Source organism: Fulmarus glacialis, unplaced genomic scaffold (genome assembly GCF_000690835.1).
Source record: "Fulmarus glacialis isolate BGI_N327 unplaced genomic scaffold, ASM69083v1 scaffold9538, whole genome shotgun sequence".
In the NCBI taxonomy this organism is placed as follows: Eukaryota; Metazoa; Chordata; class Aves; order Procellariiformes; family Procellariidae; genus Fulmarus; species Fulmarus glacialis.
Genome location: NW_009230121.1, coordinates 27,313 through 46,922, shown reverse-complemented (window position 1 = coordinate 46,922; position 19,610 = coordinate 27,313). Strand labels below are relative to the sequence as shown.

At 46.2% G+C, this 19,610-nt stretch overlaps 2 protein-coding genes across 2 annotated transcripts; one reads left to right on the top strand and one right to left on the bottom strand.

Annotated features, from left to right (window-relative positions):
• The first annotated feature begins 416 nt into the window (after nucleotides 1-416).
• On the top strand, nucleotides 417-5,661 carry AICDA (activation-induced cytidine deaminase). The gene is made up of 5 exons (XM_009584101.1): nucleotides 417-583; nucleotides 4,020-4,167; nucleotides 4,663-4,933; nucleotides 5,128-5,243; nucleotides 5,548-5,661. The coding sequence occupies exons 1-5, from the start codon at nucleotides 456-458 to the stop codon at nucleotides 5,599-5,601; spliced, it is 717 nt and encodes a 238-aa protein (XP_009582396.1). The 5' UTR covers nucleotides 417-455; the 3' UTR covers nucleotides 5,602-5,661.
• Nucleotides 5,662-17,430: 11,769 nt separating this feature from the next.
• Nucleotides 17,431-17,760, bottom strand: LOC104081377 (C->U-editing enzyme APOBEC-1-like). The gene is made up of 2 exons (XM_009584104.1): nucleotides 17,547-17,760; nucleotides 17,431-17,459 (listed from the first exon to the last, which is right to left on the bottom strand). The coding sequence occupies exons 1-2, from the start codon at nucleotides 17,758-17,760 to the stop codon at nucleotides 17,431-17,433; spliced, it is 243 nt and encodes an 80-aa protein (XP_009582399.1).
• Between the last annotated feature and the right edge of the window lie 1,850 nt (nucleotides 17,761-19,610).

The following is a 19,610-nucleotide window of genomic DNA, read 5'->3' as shown; positions in this document are numbered from 1 at the left end:
AGGGGGACACGGAGGAGGGGGGGAAGCCTGCCAACAATTTGGTGTTCCCTGAGCTCCTTCCCGCTGGGCGGCTGCGGGGCGCTGCGCAGAGCTCCCTCCGCGGTGGGGCAGGGCAGGGTCACCATCTTCGCTGCACAGCTGCGTGACCCGAGGCCCGGAGGGATGGTGTGGTTTTGCCCACATTCACGTTAGTGGTACACAAGATCCCAGGCCCCCCTCTAACCACTAGACAATGCTTCCTGCCTCGTTATGTTATTGATATTAATTCAGAATAATTTTGCAGGCGGGGAGGGCCCAATGGGGAGTGCGGCGGGGGCAGGCGGCCAATGGGCACCGAGCATCTTTCAGAACTGGTGCCCCTTCTTTGCTCTGCAGCTCCTGCAGCTCCAGAGACCTTTCTAACTCCTCCCTCAACCACACCCCGATGAAACCCAGCAGGGGGTAGATAGGGGTGAATGGGGAGGGGACACAGGGGGCAGTCCACATTTCTGTCCATCAAGTCAGAGGGCTGCACAGACGGAGCCTGCGAGACAACCTCCCTGCAATCCCATCACCTGAGAGAGACCCTGGCAGTCATGGACAGGTAAAATGAATGCCTCCGGTTTCTTGCTCATATAAGAAACGAGGGTCTTTCTCTTACAATTAACCTGCTCTCCATTTGGTGCTCACCGTCCCGTTCCCTTTCCCCATCTGACTCAGTGATCTAGCTCCCTGCCCTGTCCTGCGCTTGCATCTTGCATCTCTGTGTCTGTCATTCTTTCTCTTTGACTGTCTGCCACCCTGTTCTCTTTTCCCTTTCTGTCATTTCTCTCTTGTGACTATTCTCTGTTCCTTTTCATTCTTTTTCTTTTCTAGAAACAAAAAATGATAAGAGAAAGATGAACATTCAGATGCTATCCGCCGCTTAAACACCTCAATCCCTGCCCACTCTTCTCTCCTTATCCCCCTATTCTTTCTCTTGCACCAGATTTCTGTCTTACTCTGTTTCTGCTGCTCACACCCTTGTGCTCATAAGCACAGACTGTTCCAGCATCGGATTCCTCTACTTGCACTGCAATTACTCTGCAAGCTAATTATCACTAATCACTCTCCACAATTTCATATCATTCACACACTCAGGGGCCTTCACTCTGATTTGAGGATTGGCTTCATGAATCTTTATTTGAGGAGAAGGTCTCTGTTCAGTCTACTTCTTCAGTGCCCACGTATAATCACCGCTCCTGTGTCCTGCTGCTTTCCCTTGAGCTATCCTGTAGCTATAGGAGTTGCACGTGTATCCAGCACTTTGTACCTAACTGCAAATTTGCTCAGTTGCTCCCCACAACGTCTGTTCATTCATTATTCTTCTTCTTGTACCAGTCATGTTCTGAAATCCTCCCTAGCAAAAAAACCCTGGGACGGTGAACTCCAGAGAGACGGAAAATTGGGAACTGATGTTAATGAATATTTCTAGTTGAACAAATGGCTTCTGTGATTCAAAATTTTCTTCACTTTGTGCTGACGCTGAAAAATAACACAAGTGATCATAATTTTATTTTCCTGGGTTTTGGGGTTATTTCTTGTTCTTCACCCTTATTTGCATCCACATGCTTCTCCGCAGAGGCAAAACCATTGCATAGAGAAAAATGGGAAGAAGTGAGAAAAGGGAAAGTTAGAAGAAGAATCAGAAACATTTTGAAAGCGTATGTTTTTGCCCAAAACTTGACAAAAAAGAGAAAAGGGAAAGCCTGTTTTCCCTAAACTTCTTGATGTGTTGAAAAGCATTTTTCCTTGTGGGCTTTGAGGAAACATCAATATAATCATCATTGTTTTTCACCTGCTTTCTATGGTTCTTCAACTAGCGATTGCATTTTTCACTATTCCTCTGCTCTGTTTTCTGCTGTTGTGGCATACCCCAGGTAAGAGCTTTGCAACCCTGTGGCCTATCATACCGGCTCATTTCCCATGCGATTGTCTGGGCTATCCTCTCTGGACAACCTGAGGATCTGTCACACATGGAAGGGGTGTCCCCTCTCCAGCACCTCTGTATACAGAGGGGAGTCTTCCCCACATCCCTGCAATAACACAAATCTAAGAGGGAGAAGCCTGAGGTAAACCACTGGTTGACAGTTTTGTCAGGGGACCAACTCGTGTGTGTTAGGGAATATGCACACATGTTCATACGTGTTTGTACAAAGCCGGGGAAACAGGGTGAATCTAAGGTGGTAGAAAGCGGGGCGGCTCTAAGTGTGAGAAATAACTCAAAACTGATGATGAAGAACATACAGCGCAAGAGAGAAAAGTGGGTAGGGGACACTCACCCAACGTGACCTCCCAGAGAAAGGGGTGATGAAATGCAGTGGGATCAGTTTGTGCTCTACTCCTGACACAACCTGCAAGCCCAGCAGAGCAGGACTGGGCCAGTGCTTACAGGACAGACCTCCAAGAACTGCCTGAGGCTGTGTTGGGCTGAATAAAATGCTTAGTAGGGATGCTTTGCTCTCTGAGTGTGTGCAGGACTCTGCAGAGTCTTGTCTTCTCTATGGACTTTCTCCTAGCAGGAGACAAGGCACAGCTCCCATGTGATCTACTTCGCTAGGAGCATGTCTACGAAGAGTGGCATAACTGAGTATGTGTGTGCTTGCTCTTTCTGTGTGAGCAGGACAGGTATTTTTGCATTGCAGGCTGAGGGCCACATGGCAGGAAAGAGGATGTGTGCAGGTGGCTTGCCTATCTGTGGGACAATCAGGGTGGCAAGGGTGTTTGAGGGAAGAACGTGCCTCTCTGGCGATGCGGTGTGAGGTGCAATAGGGAGTGCCACAGGAGAGCAAAGCTCGTGCACTGGGTAACAAAAGGCAAGAGGATGTGCATGATTGTATGAATGAGCACCTGTGGTGCAGTGGCCATGTGTGAGGGTGCACAACGGAGAGAGGAGCAGAGAGGATGCCACTGTGAGCTGGAGATTAAGTGCTCTGCAGTGCTCAGGCTTTATGGTGACGTTGGCAAACTGGTGAAGGGTGTTTGCATTAGAAACTTTTCCTCGCTTAGACTCTCAGATTTAAATCAGATTTAAACTCCTAACAAACGCAAATTCCCCTTTCCTACACCTCACTGGAGATGCCCCCCAGAAATCCCAGCTCGGTATCACTTAAACTGACCCCATCTCCCTGCTGAGCATCAGCCTATCAGAGGGAAAAGATGACAAAGGACGTGATTATTTTTAACCCATTCACTTCTGTTTTGCATTGCTGTGGGGGAGGTGAGTATCTCACCTCGATGAACACAGCTGTTTTCAGTTGCCTATGTACCTCCACTTGGCAGTGAGGCTGTTAGATATGGCTCATGACTAGCTTACCCTCCCCGGGCTCTTGCTGCCTCTGCCCAGCAGGATCCTGGGCATGGGAGCAGGACCCCACCAATCTCGATGTTTGTCTAATGTGGGAGCGGTACTTGTGTCTGGAGAGGTGTCAGCGTGCCTACCCCGTGACATATTCTCAGCTACTGTATGGCACCTTACCCGAGCCCCTAGCCCCGCGCACTCTCGACCACGCTCTTCTTTTGGGCAATGCTGGGAAAAGACTCTGTCCAGTCTTCTCTAAAGAGGCTCTAATTTGATCCATCCCTTGCCCCAGTGGCTTTTCAGGTTTCGTACAACAGAAATAATATTTCTTGATGACTGAACTCCAGACCCTCTCATCTTCCCAGGTCTTCTCAGACACCTTCATTCTTCTCCCTCATTGGTGTCCATCTTTTGGATATTTGCAGATATTTTCGCACTCTTCCCAGCCATAGTTGCTGTTTGACTAACCACTGCTAATTCACTTACTGTTTCCATTCACAAGGTCACCTGCTTCATCCTCACAGTCACGTCTGCACCCTTTCCCTAACACATTGCATGCAAATTACTGATGCTTTTCTCGTACTGAGAGGCCTGGACATGAGGAGGGTATATTTTTGGTGCTGAGGCCTCAACAAAGACATGGCCAACTGCTGGTTCCAGGGTGGGACTAATGTAAATTCTCTCTTGCCTTCTCCTGTAGCCTCCTGATGAAGAGGAAACTCTTCCTCTACAACTTCAAGAACCTGCGCTGGGCCAAGGGCCGGCGTGAAACCTACCTCTGCTATGTTGTGAAGCGTCGTGACAGTGCCACATCGTGCTCCCTGGACTTTGGATACCTGCGCAATAAGGTACAGGGAACACCTTGGCATCCTGTTCTTATATCCGTGCTGAGGTGCGTGCAGCTCCAGTTTGCCTGGGGCAGCAGGGCAAGGAGGGCTGCAACAGCAACGCAGGCACTGGCGCACGTGTCCACGAGCATGGACGCTGCACATGGTACATACTATTTGGGGGATGCAGCCTCCAGGTAAACCTGTACTTTATGCTAGCCCCAAGCGTGTTACCAGCCAGACATCCACACTCCCTGCTGCTTTACCAGTCTACCTACTTTTCTGCTTAGCTCCCACCCATTCCTCTTGTCGTACATCCCTACACATCAGTGTGTCCCAGAGCTTTTCCACTTACGTACCACTGTGCCTTCTCCCTCTGTGCACTGACCCTAGGACCTGCCCCCCACCTTGTTTCTCCTCCCCTCACACCCCATCCAGCTCAAACCTCCCTCCTCACCCCTCTTACGCCCTGCTTCCCCCCGCCTCACGCCTTGCCCCTCTCCCTCTTTCACAAAGATGGGCTGTCACGTGGAGGTGCTCTTCCTGCGCTACATCTCAGCCTGGGACCTGGACCCAGGCCGCTGCTACCGTATCACCTGGTTCACCTCCTGGAGCCCCTGTTACGACTGCGCCCGACACGTGGCTGACTTCCTGCGCGCCTACCCCAACCTGACCCTCCGCATCTTCACGGCACGCCTCTACTTCTGCGAGGACCGCAAGGCAGAGCCTGAGGGGCTGAGGCGCCTGCACAGGGCGGGTGCCCAGATTGCCATCATGACCTTCAAAGGTGAGATGTGCAGGCGAGAAAGAGATGACGGAAAGCTATGGGGGGGTTAGGGAGACCCAGGAGGGTGGGAGAAGCTAGGACAAGGAGCCAGAGAAGATGATGGCAGCATGTGATGATTTAGTGATCCTAGGAGAAGTCAGTGTCCTCTCTGGGGCAGTCTTGAGCACTCTGTAACTCCCCTGTGCCTTTCACAGATTACTTCTACTGCTGGAACACGTTTGTGGAGAACAGGGAAAAGACATTCAAGGCCTGGGAAGGGCTGCATGAAAACTCTGTCCATCTGTCCAGGAAACTTCGACGGATCCTCCTGGTGAGGGCCAATTCTCTTCTCTTTCCAGTGCCTCTTCCCCTCAGCTTCCTCCTCTTTTCCTCGCTATAGTTCCTCTCTGCTCTTGCTGCCCATCTCTGCCATGTGCCATTTCATTCATTCATGTGTCTTCACCTTCCACGTCCCTCATGCCTCTCTCCCCCAGCTTCCTTCATATCTCCTCTCCTCATTCTCTTCTCCTTCTTCCACCTCTCATCCCATCTCCTGCCATTCCTTCCTCCTTCCCCACCTTCATAGGTTCCTGCTCACTTGACAACTGACCTACCATTTATATTTTGTCCTGCAGCCACTGTACGAAGTAGATGATCTGCGAGATGCCTTTAAAACTCTGGGACTTTGAAGTAGAAGTCATCAGCAAACAGAAGACTTCACAAACACTTGTTCTTTGATTTCCAGCTCTGCCCCTTACAACAGATCTTTCTCTTCTTCCCTCCTTACATCTCTTTTCCTCACAGCCCTGTGTCTAGAGATAAGACTATTCTTACTTTTTCATTTCCAAGGAGAATTAGGCTGAACTTCTGAAGACACATTCCCTAGACTCACACCTCATCCATTGCTAGCTGGGAATAGTCAGGACTGCAGTGACATTGCCAGAGAGTGATTTGCCCTCCCTCGGTTCCTGCAGAGCTAATTCAGGTGGTTCACTAAATGGAGTTCTGCGTTTAGCCTTGCCCAGGTGGGAGCAGACACCCTGCAAAGCTGTTTGTACAACTGTGTTCTCACTGGCACCGCACTGATCTGCACATTTCATGAGGGCTTCGGGGAGCACGTATCTTGGCTCTTAAAGCTGCACTACACTGAGCTGCTCTGTGTCCTCCCCTGTGAATCGGTGTATTTGTCCTTCTGGATGAGGGTAGGAAGTTGAAAACCATCACCATTCAAGTGGTATAGCCTATGTCCTAACAGCAATATCGGCCAGTTGTTGGAAAGCTCGACTGAGGGTATTGAAGTGAGTCCTGGACAGCCCAGGTAGCTTAGCTTGAAGCCTCACTTGAAGCCAGCAGGTCTTCTAAGTGGATTGTGTGCAGGCCCAGGCCCTGTAGTGCCTCCTGCCCAGAAAGGCGGGAGCTTCAGTAGCCATGGGTCCAGGTTTTGTGTCCTTGGAGAGGTTGAAACTAGACAATAAAAGCCTAAAATGAAAGCAACATTTTCAAGTGCAAACTGAGCAAGACATTTCCCATACGGAAATAGGAAGACCACTCAACTCCTATTAAGTATGTTGAGAGCCATGGCAGCTCGAGGTCAGTACTGATCAGTGTGTGGACCTCCCACCCAGCCAGGAAAGGAGCCACCAAGGCACTTCACCACTGCAATGTTTTTCCAGCATACATCTACTGGAAAACACACTTCATTTCCACGTTGTATTGTCCCTCAGACTTAATTTTTCATTCATGTAGGTTGAGGTTGTGTCTTTTTAGACAGCGTATTGGCATCCGCATCAGTCACCATCTGTTTCTTGACATACCTCAGGGAGGAGCACCACAGCTTTCACTACCGGAGTACTTTTCATCCGCTGAACATTTCCTCCTAGATCAGTCCTGCAATATGCTCCTTCCCTAGCCAACTGTCCTCTGCTGGAGGCACCTTAACAGTCCCAGAGTCTTCTGTTTTTTCAGGCCTTTTACTGCCCGTAATATGGCTAGATATAGCTAGTTGGTGACTGGACTGAGAGCTGACCAGAAAAAACACCTGGCATGAGCAAAGCTATACAGCCTGTAGATAGATATCTTTTGTAGGGGGCAAAATCAAAGCATCTTCCTGCCTGGCAATCACTGTGTTTCCATTAAGGAACCCCATCAGCACCTGGTCTTGTGGACAGTCTTTGCCAAGTTGAAGACATGGGTTCGTAGTACATGCCTACTCACCACCACCTTCCCACTACCTAAATTATAGATGGATTGTCTTCTGCAGTCTAACCTCTTGAGGCTTTGCCAAGGCTAAGTGTGTCCCACATTCTGGGGGTGCTCTGCCATTTCCTTCATGATGGCTGCAAGTTCTTTGCTCCATCCTGTTGCTCTTTCTGGGTGAGGCTCCTGCGTCGCTCCTCAAAACACCTCCTCTGGTGATAGGCCAGCCGCAGGAGGACAGCAAAGAGCCCTGCTCCCACAGTGCCACCTCCTGCTAGGAGAGGTCACAGCTGGGTGCATCACAAGCTTCCTACAACTTCAGGCTCCTGAGCACTCTCAGCTCGAGGAATTTAGACCAGGAATAGCAATGAGAGTTCTTTGCAAAGCATTAATTTGCAAACATGGTGTTGTATATTTGTTTGATACAATGCATATTATTTATATAAATAAAGGTCTTACAAATGCGCGTCTGGTTTTGTCATTATTTTGGCACCACGTGGGTGAGGGAAGTAAAAGTTGACACAAAAGATTGAAGTGTCATCTATCCTTTCTGATTTCTGGAGAAACAACCTCTGTTGTCTTTATCCTTTTCCCTTGTAACTTTGAAGTTGTTGACAGATCAAGGAGGATAAAGTGTTCAGGCAATAGATACTTTGGAAATACTACCAAAAATCTGGGATGTAAATGCTAAAGTTGTTCAAGATGCTTCTTCATTCATTACAAGCCTATCGTCCCCATTCATGTCTTGTAATTCACCAAAGTAGACACAGAAGAAGTGCTGATTCAACATACTTCACAAAACAAGAAAAGAGACAGAGATGGGAAAAGGATGTTTCTCTTCCAACTTTTGGTATTGGCCTGTACAACACCGTTGTCCTTCTGAGTGAAATTGTTGGAGAGCTACTAGAAAAAGTAATATTTTCTAAAAAAGCAGTTGGAACACTGGCTTTTGCTTAAATGCTGTCAAACATTGAGTTGAAGATACGTGTTGAAACATGACAATTGGTGACATTATACAATAGGAGAATAGATGCAACAAGTAAATGCAAAGAAACATGCACTGGATTTAGAATACATCCTAGGTTGCTTCTTCTGAATCTAAAGCAGATTAAATTCTGAGTGGACTGTTTAGCTAATCCATGTGATTTAGCTATAGGAATTTAGCTCTGCTGCTACAGAGATCCTTTTTAACTGCACTTTTTCTGTTCTCAAATGCCAATTCCTATTATTTATTACAAGGTATTCTTTGAATTGGCATTATTAATTAATTCAACCTCAAATGCATTGGGTGTTTCTGCCAAGAATAACTCCCTGGAGGATGACTGTTATGTAGTAACATTACTTTTTCAACCTAAGATTTTTTTACTTGCTTTGTAGACTGTGTATATAGGGAACATTTCACTGCTGCTTATATACTTTTGAGTACCACTTATGCTCACAGCCTGTCCCTTACGGTGATGGGCCTATGGTGCTAGCTGAAAAACCCAGTCTCACTTGGTCCAACATCCCATGGCTTGCAGCGATGAACAAGGCACAGGCGCATCCGAATAGCTGTACAGCTGCTGCCCCGAGCCGTGCTTTCCACGAGTGTGCCCACCACCCCCTTCTCTTGTTGCTCACACCCTAAGGACTACAGCCACAATTAATGACAGGATACAAAAGATTCCCAGCAAATCTGGCACGAACGTGAGCTCTCACCAGGCCTGCCCCCCCACGTGTGTGTAATGTTTTGGGTGCTTTTTGCATGCTCAAGCTTTATACGCCGTTACTGTAAGCACACCCTCACGAGGCACAGGGGGCTGCTGAAAACCATCCTGCCCACGGGCTGGGAGTACTCCTTCATCCTCACTGAACATCATCCTGCATGTCTCTGCACCTGCGTGACCTTGTGGCAATCGGACCCTCGGGACACATCCAATCTTAAGACAACTGACATGCGCTTTATCACCCAGGATAAGAGACCATCCTCTCTGTGAAAGCTCCAACTCTGCAGCAGAGCGAGGTACAGGATCGGTCTTTGATAACGGAGGAAACAAGATGAACGGGGCATGGGATGGTTATTGGTACAGTGTGGAAAACCGGGCATGGTTGCCATCTCCTGGTGCCCGGGGGTGTTTGGAACCCTTTACGAGGATGTCGGCTGGAGGGATGTTGTTCCTCGCTGCAAACAGCTCCCAGAGTCCGGCTCTCGACAACTCCCAGAACATGCCCATTGAAGAGCAGGACACTGACATCATTCCACAGCTGCACACAGCATTACTCCAGGTCAGTACACAGCGTCCTTGGACATCACATTGCAATAATAAGAAACAGATTACCATTAAACAATGCAAAGACATGCTCCAGGCCCTTACAAATACAAGGGGGATTTTCAAAGCATGTCTCCCCCCTGCTTGCTCTCTCTCCCTCTCCACATGCTAGTACTTGGAAACCAGCCCCCAGAAAGGGGCTTCAGGGTCATGGAGTCCAGTCCCCTGCTACTTGTCCTTTCAGGGGTTTTTAGCCTATATGTATTCATGTCCAACATTGTCCTCTAGCTTGAGTAGTTTTTTCTTCCCTCCCTGGTGCTGCCCCTTTGGTGTTTCTATGAGCAGAAATTTCATTATTTAATCACAAATGTATGAAATACTTACAGCAATGGAAATCAGATTTGGTTCGCAGAAGAAACATGGAGGGGTTTGGCACAGAAGAGAGCATTTGTTCTGACAACGCCAGCGGGGGTAAGCGGAGCCTCTGAAGGGGAAGAAGAAAGCGAGTTGCTGCAAGAGCAGAGGTCAGAGCAGAAGGGTAGGTGCCAAAGTATGGCAAGTATTTTGAAGGCTGCCTTTGGCTTTTAAATCTGTCACACACTTTTGTGATAGGCAGGTTTCCCTTCAGGCTTCCAAACCCGCATAAGATATAGCTAAAACACAATTGTTGCTGCTGCTGTTGTTATTATTATTAAGCATACCGGTTGAAGGACTGATGTGACTTTCAAAAGTGCAGGGCTAATATTGAGAGAGGTAATCTTCCTGCCTAGAAGGGGCCTGCCTCCTCACATAGGTGAATGCAGGTGGCATCCAAGTTCCATGTTGATGTCTCCATGCTATAATCTTGTAATTAATCGCAGTTAAGAACTAGCCTACTCTACAAGCTGGAACAATGTTTTTACCAGTCCAGAAGGACAGAAGAAGATGAGAGTAGACCAGCTCTCTTCTGTGGTTGCCTCTATAGGCTAGCAGTGTGGTAGACCACCTCCAGGCCCAGTAGGAGCACAGCAGGGATACGGCAGATTGCAAGTTCACTCTGGCAGCTAAAACTGGTGTAAAAAGACTTCACTGGACTGACTTTGAACTTGCAAGCTTCCAAATGGTCCAGAGAAAGTTTGTCCTCCTGCCTTTAGTGAGAAAGGGCGGAGCCTTTCATGAAAAACCATGCACTCTGGCTAATTCATGAAAGTGAGTCCCTGCACTTCTGGTAATCCAGGCACTTCTGTGCAGCTGAATGACTTGGTATTGCCCAGAGCTGACACTAGTGGTAGCAGAACTGTGACCCATGACAGCGATGGGGGTGCCAGAGATCTCTGCCTCATTACGCCCCAGTGCTCAGCTGTAGGAAGAGACTATCCCCAGCCAGATGTGACTAGGGGAGGTGGGGGCACCAGCCTGTGACACTGTTCACTTCAGAGTCCAGCTCCACTAGGAGTACGGCACCATCGCTCACGCTGCCCTGTTCATCATTTCTGCTTTATCACGTGTCCTCTTGCTCCCTTAGTGATAGTCCTACACATTACAGGACCATCACCACTGCAAAGTTCTTGCCTAATGGACTAGGATTGCTGCTGAGCGAATGGCACATCTCTGGTTCACCCCTCTGACCCAGACTCACTTGTACTGGGGCAGGGCCACAGGACCCTGAGCACACTCCAGCTGGAGTTGTTACAGCCTCCATAAAATGCTGTCTCTGCTTTCAGCCGTCTCCAAGATCCTGCTTCATTTCCTCTCTCAGAACAGCAGTGTACCTGCTTACACTTCAGAAAGGGCTATTGAATACTCAGAAACCACATTTGGCCAAGGAAGAGCTGAAGGGAGTGGAGCCTGGGAGTGTGTCAGGCGAGAAGTATTACATCTTCTCACTTTGTTCTTCTCTTCCCTAGTATTTCACTTTCAGGAACCTGTTGTTGCTGTGTTTCTCTTTTAGGACTTCTAGCAAGACTGCTTAGCACTTCTGAGAAGGAGGAACAAACAAACAAGAAGTTGGACAGAAAACCAGATAATTACAGGGGACAACAAATGAAAACATTTACTTTGGGAGTAAGAGTCAGAGAGTCAAAACTGTAACTATGGGGAGCTGAAAAGGGACATAAAAAGGCACATCCTTGTGCAGGCATCCAGTGCTCCCTCAGGAGCCAGCAGACACTTGCCAATGTTGCTTTAAGATAGGATGATGGAACAGGAGTAGGCCCAACAGTTTCCAGGATGTGTGTCCAAAAATCATCAGGTTGCATACCCATCTCATATTCTTGCTAGTGCTGACGTACTGTTATTAATCCCAAGGCATTCCTCACAACCTGAAGAGAATCACACCTACTGCACCACCTGTCCGAGAGACGCTGCACTGGGTAATGCTGCAGAGACCCATGTTAAACAAAACTGAGGAGCCTAGTGGGATCTCATTTTCTTCCTCCTTCATCAATCATTTTGTCCTCTGTTGTTCTGCTGTATATCCTGATTTCTCCCTTGCTTTTCTCCCTTGGCCACCACCCCACCCTCATCCAAAGCTCTCTGGCCTGGGGCTAAACAGATGAGTATAAACTGAAGTTCAAAGCAAAAATCAGGTACCTCTTGGTGTGCCAGGAATAACCCCTCTGTCCTGCAGTAAAGGTACTGTCCTCTACCTTGCCTGCAGGAAAACTATTTCATGGTAATAGTCCACTGAGAGGGGCCTTGGACTGTCAGGAACAAAGTGGAAGGATTCACAGCAGGGTCTGTACTCACCCTCAGATGATACTGCAGGAAAAAGCAACTAATTTGGAGCAGGTTACCATATTGCTGTTATAGGGTTAAGATCAACTTTGGGCTGGTATATATTATTCCTTACTGGACTACTGGTCCTTTCTCATGTAGAACAATGTGGTTGACACAGCCCTAGCTTCTGGACCATCTAATCCTCTTCACCTAGTGCTACTTACAGAAGACTCCTGTTCTCTTTCTTGGGTCTTCTCAAACAAATTCTCTCCCACCAACCCACCTTCCCCTCTTAACTCAAATTCACATCTCATTTAATCTCCAGGCAATGTCATCATCCTACTCCAAAGACCTGGGCCATCCAACCTGCCATCCTCCTCCAGAGTTGGAGTTTTAGGTACACTGAGGTCCGACCTTTCCAAGGTCAAAATCTGACTGCATATTTATTCTAAGGTACAGAAACATAGGAACACCTGCCAGCATTTTTAGATTATTTCATATGAACTAGCAATGTGTCAGTAATTTCCACACTGCTATGGTTAAAGCCTTCTCTGTGCAATGCTAAGCTGAGAGCAAGATTCTATGATGCTTAAGTATTCATGGCAAGAGACATGGATGGGCCTTCAGGTCTGGCAGATTTTCTTAACACTTAGGGTTTCCGTTTTGTGCTGGCTATGGACGCTACAACAGCTTTGTGCTGTTGTACTTTCTAGATTCTCAGATGGGATTCAGCTAACTTCTGTAGCATAATGAAGTTTCAAAGCAAGACACAGACGAAGATGTTTAAAGATATATACGTTCATCAGGCTCAAATCCAGTTGCCACATTCCACAGCAGACCAGTAACTTACAAGTTATGTTGATGAATGGTTATGAACCCCGGTGTACTCAACTACATGTTGGTCAAGTGATTTGATTTCTCCCCAAGGAAACAGTTAACACTAGAATGGCTAGAAAGAAGGCATGTGACTGCAGCCAGAGAACCTAGACAGGGGAAGAAAACTTTAGCCACACTGTACATTGCTTGGAGTAATTTTATTTGGTTAACATAGCAGACACTCCCCAGCAGCTGCGCTCAGCTTTACTCTCTCAGACAACAGGAGCTGGAGCTGCTTCCTCAGCCTGTAACTTTTTTGCCTCTCTTGATTGTATGCTAAACATCTGGAGACATTGGCGTGTCCAGAGAATGCTATAAGCATTAATCAACTAGAAGAGATAGGCATAGTTCCCGCCAGCCCCTGCCTTATTCTTCAAATAATCATTTGGGCTTGCATGTTGCAGAGCCCAGCAGCAGCACATTCCCCAGTGGGATCACACAGTGGGCCTCCTGCTTGGAGAGGTTGGGAATCATGAAACATGGAGCTCCCAACATGATTCATTCAGATGTTTTGCATTATTTATAGTGCAAACTGAAAACTGCTGCAAGGCCCAACACACCTGTATCTTCTTTTTGGCTTCTGCTTGTAGAGATAGCTCAAAGCTTTCAATACCTCCTACCTCACCATTCCACTCAGTGCTTCCAGCTGGAAAAGCAGAGATTTTTTACTCCAGTTTGCAATGAACAGCTGGGACTCCAGAGTGTGGAATTACAAGGGAAGGATGTGTGCCCAGGAACTGAACAAGAAAAGCAAAGTTTCCAGAGTTGACGTTTTCCTCTTTATTCTGTTGTTTCTACAGTTATAAAAACAGGGAGAATAAAACCTTAAAATGAAGCAATATAATCCTTAGTAATATAATTGTATTATATTGTAATAAAAGCAGTAATATAATAATAATATTACATAAATACTAATAGCATGAAGTATTTTCTGAAACATACACACATAGCCATAAAAATTATCTTCATAAGAAATTCTCAAAACCAGAATGCATTGCTCTGATTACTTCTTTGGAACAGATCAGAGCAAGAAAAATGTTACTCGCTGGCCTCTCAGGAGGGTACCTGCAGAATCTGATTGCAGAATCAGCAGACATGAAAGGCCTGATCCTGGGGCATGGTCCCCATCCCCATTGGACTCTCGGGAAGCCTTGTAAAGACCCAGAGTACTGTGTCCTGGCTGCCAGGCTGCATCGTCTGAACCTCCTGATGGTTTCTCACATGCTCCTTCTGCTGTGTCCAGTACTTAGCCAGTAATAAAGAGTCTTCTCTGGTGACAGTATGAAGCTCATAGTTCAAGGCTGTAGTGGGGAAGACTGCCAGGGACTGGCTTTTCCCGTCTTGTAAATAATGTTATGATGCACAAAGTGAGCTTGAAAGCATGCTGCTGATGCTTGTTAGTATTCAAAGTCTGCCAACAATGGAGGAAGCCCCTAGCAGGAAGAAAGAAACATGAACATTAAAAATTAGATGCCAATTAAGTTGTCTCTTCTACATGATCCAGAGTTTGAAAATACAGCACCTAGTCCAAGATATTGCTCTGATCCACCTTCAGCGTGTCAGATAATCTCCCTTAGGACACAGCTTTCCAAACAACAAACAGGGTAGCATTACACCTCTGTGCTCAGGGGCTCTTGGTCTGCCCTTAGAATTGTGTCAGCTGACAATGGTCAATATCAGGCTTATCTGAACACGCACAATTAGTACAATGGGGCTGGGTGTTCACATGGGCTGAGCGCATAGACCAACCTTCCCATTCCTTCAGTGGAGAGTTGGTGGTTAGTCAGAACTGCTGATAATGGGCACTCTTGACCTTCATTTTAGGGGTGGCTTGAGTTTGGCTGAGACAGTGAATCAGCTGAGCAAGTGCCTGACTTTCACCATGAGTGTCCCAGTGCAAGCTTCCTAGCCAACCAGGACTCTGCAGTAATCAACAAGGTTGCCAGGGACACAGGGAGCGACAGGTCATTTGTTAGCTGGCTCTTTAAAACCGAGACCTGAAGGGCATATTCACCTTGTACTGCTGCCCAGGAAACTGTGCTGGGTCAGCTGTAGTTTGTTGGTACTCACAAGCATTTAGCAGACAGCTCTGTTCAGCTCCCTGGTAAGCATCACACTGCATTTGGTTGTGCATAAGGTGCTAAATTATTTAATCATCTCAGACATTAGGAGACTCAGGAAGGCTGAAAGCTAAGGGAAAAATATCTCCTAAACAGTTACATTGCATTAACTACTTTGTTAGATCAGCTGACTGACTGGATAATGACACTGACTGTGTATCCTGTCAACCGAAAGTCTTATTCAGACAGTTAGAATTAGAAAGGTAAGGTCCTGAGGTATTAAAAGACCTATGTAAAGTTTGGGGTGGATGGAACAGAAATGGATGGAACTGAAATGAAGTCTAATGTGTACCTTTTCCTCAGTCAGAAATAAAACAAGGCATTTATAGCATCCTACAAACAGGTTAGTTTTTCTGCTAGACTTTTTCCTGTCTGTATTATGTAGTTCTGTGCATCCCTTCCTCTTATCTCCTGCCATCCATTCTCCTAGCCCCCATTCTACATATAGAGACCAGTTCAGGCAGGATCTGGCTTGCCCCACAAAGGGTGGCTGAGCCAGGAAGTTAACTCCAGTCTTGGTCTTCTCTCCTGTTCAGTAGACCACCTTCTCTTTCTTGTATAGTAGGATATCAGGCCATACAAATAACTTCTGCAGTTGTATGGATTGCAAGAAATAGGGAATGCAGATCTCAGTCATATGATACTTCCATGTGTAAGCTCTGATCCTGGAAGTGAATCCACCCATCTGGGCTTTTGAACGTGCTCAGAACTTAACTAAAAGCAGTGGCCCTGTCCTGAGAGGCAAAAAGAGTGTACTTCAATCATGTTTACACAGCTGAATGAGCTTTTGGGATCAAATAGCTCCAGTAAGCTGCAAGCTAATGAACTTGTAACTGATCCATGTAAAGGATCAGCTAATTTATCCTTTCCTTAGTAAAAAACCTGAGGTTATTGCTAAATCTTTTCTCTACTCCTGGCCACAAAGGCACAACGTAGCAGCATAGTCCTTGGCAATCTCTTGCCCACTTGGCCCTCTGTTCATGCAGCATCAAGCCCTTGCTTATTTTTCTTACTATCGTTTCTGCTAACACCATTGCTAGGATCCTCCGAGCCTCCTTTTCCTAGGATTTTGCATTACTTTTCACTCTCAGCGTTTTCTTAAAGTGTCTACTAACCAAAGTGATACGACAGAGCTCTATCCAATTCAGACAGATGTATGAAGCGAATCTCCAGGGCCAATAATCATCTTCTCCACGTTGGTACGCAACAAATCTTTTCCACGAGTAACTGTAATCTGAGAAAAGAGATATCCAGTCACTCTTGATGAAAGGCATGCCCAGTTCTTTCTTCATGACTGTGTCAGTGAGTCACTTCTTTCTCAGTAAGACAACGGTAAAGGGGGCAGGAGAAAGATATTCATCTGAGGGTATTCATGCAAGGGACCAACAATGACTTGCAACTACACAAATAAGTTAGTGGAAAGGGGAACCAAAACTCTACAAATAGTAATACGTCTAAAAAGGGGAATTGCCATAGAGAGAGAGAGATCACTATGGTGTCTTGGGCAACCCCTATCACAGATAGCACATCAGGGCATAAAGCCAGAACACGTTGGCCAAGGGAGAAGGAATCAGTGAGTGGCAGGCTGCTTCTTTGGGAGGGACTGAAAAGGGAAGTGGCACATGCAATCAGGGCTGTTCAGGCATACCTTTTGGCAGCTTTGTGGCTGATCACAGCAGCTTCAGGTAAAATAAAAAACTTGTTGCTTCAGTCATGAATCTGTCTGACTTATCTCAATGATCAGGGAAAACCTGTAGTGAACACCCTAACATTTAGCAGTTTCATATTGATCTTAGTGTCGATAGGACGGCCAGAGCTTCTGTCAATGCTCTGGTGGTATAACCCCAGAGACAAATTCCCCAAGATAAGCAATGATGTCCTTTAAGATTACATTTGACGTGGTAGGTTTTGTAGCTGAAGTGAAGGACACTTCAGTAGTAAGTATCCAGACAGGTATGTGCGATTCATCTCTTCAAATGTACATTCATTTCTGTGAGCTACTTGTCTGGACTATTTTTACAGCCAAATATCAACAGGCAAGCAAGATATACCTACAAAAAGACACACATGCAAGACACAATTGTCCTCTGTGATGCATCATCTGAAAGTCTCCTCTAGATATGTCTCCTCTTCTCCAGCCATCAAGGGAAATCAATTACTTGCTGCAGCTGGCAAGGTGATCTGCATATATGTGCTAGGAGGGACACGTTCTATCTTACGCTCAGGATTTTTCACTGCCTATAAAGGAGGCATGGATGGCTAGAGAAAGACATAACTCTCCTTTGTTCAGATTTGGCAAGAGGAAATGACCATGGTGGTCCTGCTGCACTATGGGATTGGGGAAGAAATAAGGCAGAGGAGAGTGGCATTTTTGCACTCACTAGTCCTCCCCAATGCCAGTCATCATCACTATTACAAAGCACAACTGCTGAGAGTGCACATAATCCCAGAACTTTCAATACACACCTAGACAAAGCCAAAGAGTATTTGGGTTACCTGCAAGATTCATGATACGTATAATGACTCCATTCATTGCCAGGTTCCTGAGACCTTGCTGGTTACGGATATCCAGGTGCCTGAATAGCTTGGCTGCGTATATTTCCAAGGTCACATTGGGATGTACGCTCAGGAACTCCAGAATTTTTTTGGAGCATTTCCCACAGGGGGTGATAGGTAGGACCCAGGTGATGGAGCAAGAAACTGATGGCATGGCCTTGAAACAATTTTCCAAGAAGTTGACTTCAGCATGTTGGGTAGAATTGTTTGAGCACCAGCTCCTCCAGATGGTACCACTGCTCCACCTGATTTCATACAGTAGGTACACCACCTTTGGATATTTGCTAGGCAAAAAATTTCTTTTGAAGTCATTTGGCTGTATCTTCCACCTGTGACAAAAGTACCAGCAGTACTATGATCCCAACACTTCAATGATGTTTGGTCCCATTGTGCATTGCCTGCTCTCAACATCAGCCAAGCCTCCCACTCTCAGCCTTTCCCATCTCAAATGAGCATCTTGAAGAATGTTGCAATCTAATGATCTAAATCTGGAATTTGATGAAGGCACCAGAATTATTCCCCCAGAGTGGCCCTGGCGAAACACCCACAGCACCTCCTTGAGAGTTGTTGGGAGGGTAAGCAATCCCATCACCACTCTGAGAACAGCACTGGTCAAAGCAGTGTAACAACTGGAAAGGAAGATCGGAGAAAGGGATGGTAAAAGAAAAACAAGGCACAAGGCTTCTTAGCTTTGCCTGTCTCTGGAAGTTGCCATGAGGCACAGGCAGCACACAGTGATAGAACTGTATCTCTTACCTTCGGTTGTTCTCTCTGGGTGCAGGGTCTATATAGAAAAGATTTGTGAGTTATTGGGGATAGTAAATCAGAAAACAAAATTTCCTCTACACCTCCTGTCCTGGCCCCTTTCAGTCTATACACTCCGTGCCAAATCTCTTTTGTCTAAAAGGGCTTAATAAGTAATCCCTGCACCGCAGGGTAACTGCTCTGGGATGCAGGAGTGGTGGATTTCTACCTGGGAGCTAAACTTGATGGTTGTTTAAACTATGCTGTACATGAACCCTTGCTCACTTTAACACATTAGGGTTGACTGTGATCTCACTCAAGTTTAACTTCACTGATTTCAGCATCTGCTTTTCCCTGACTAATCGAAGAGCAGAATCAAATCTCTTCTCCCTTTGTGTCTTCCAAACTGCTTCTACTAGGCAAAACTTGAGCTATTTTCCTGTTGGTACTCATGTCAATCTAGACAAAAACATTTTCACGGCCAATGGTTCTTTCTTTTCTTAGTATGAAACTGCTTCAAAAGCTGAAAAAATATCAGTGCCAAGGAAAAAAATCAGAAAGGAGGGTGATTTCTGATTAACAAATACCTGTGGGGTGGTACCACAGGCCTGCCTGACTATATAAATTTTGTCTCTCGTGGTGGCAAAGAAGTTTGACCCTATGACTCATTAAACCCTTCCCAGCTGAGGGTGTAGATGAAAACAATTGCAGGTGATCAGGGCTAGTTATTTCGTTTGTAAAAGTCCATCCATAGCAAACTTAAGGATCTAAGAACCCTCATTTTATTGAAGGAAAGAATTAATTTACTTAGGATTAAGATACTAAAGGCACCTTTCCATAGCTCTTAGCTCTTTAAGATGAGGAATTATGAAATATACACAGTGAAATTACATACACAGGAATAAAATAGTTTTCCACATCAACAGAGACCTGATCAGCTCCTTGCACAGCCTTATTGCACTGATTTTTTAAAAGGCATTTTCTAGCTGTTTATGGCATTGAAAACAGAATAGGTGAAAAGATAAGCCAATAATTTGCTCCATTCTTAATTGCCTTTGAGATCTCTTTCCACATTAAGAGGTCTTTTGGAATTTGAATTCTTTCTGCCTAATGCCACATCAGGGTTAACAAAATTATATTAATACTTTGAAACTGGACCTAAGACTCAAGATACAGTAATGCATTCAAAAAGATAACAAACACAAATCCACAAATGTCTCCTGTGTATCTTCCTGTGCCAACACACACATTTGTCTGTAC

Excerpts from the sequence above, each read along its gene's own strand:
- AICDA (XM_009584101.1), top strand. The coding sequence starts at position 456 with ATGGGGAGGGGACACAGGGGGCAGTCCACATTTCTGTCCATCAAGTCA. Across the intron at positions 4,168-4,662 it reads TTGGATACCTGCGCAATAAG|ATGGGCTGTCACGTGGAGGT; the intron begins GTACAGGGAACA and ends TCTTTCACAAAG. Across the intron at positions 5,244-5,547 it reads AACTTCGACGGATCCTCCTG|CCACTGTACGAAGTAGATGA; the intron begins GTGAGGGCCAAT and ends TTTGTCCTGCAG.
- LOC104081377 (XM_009584104.1), bottom strand. The coding sequence starts at position 17,760 with ATGCCATCAGTTTCTTGCTCCATCACCTGGGTCCTACCTATCACCCCC. Across the intron at positions 17,460-17,546 it reads ACGTATCATGAATCTTGCAG|TGATGATGACTGGCATTGGG; the intron begins GTAACCCAAATA and ends GCTTTGTAATAG.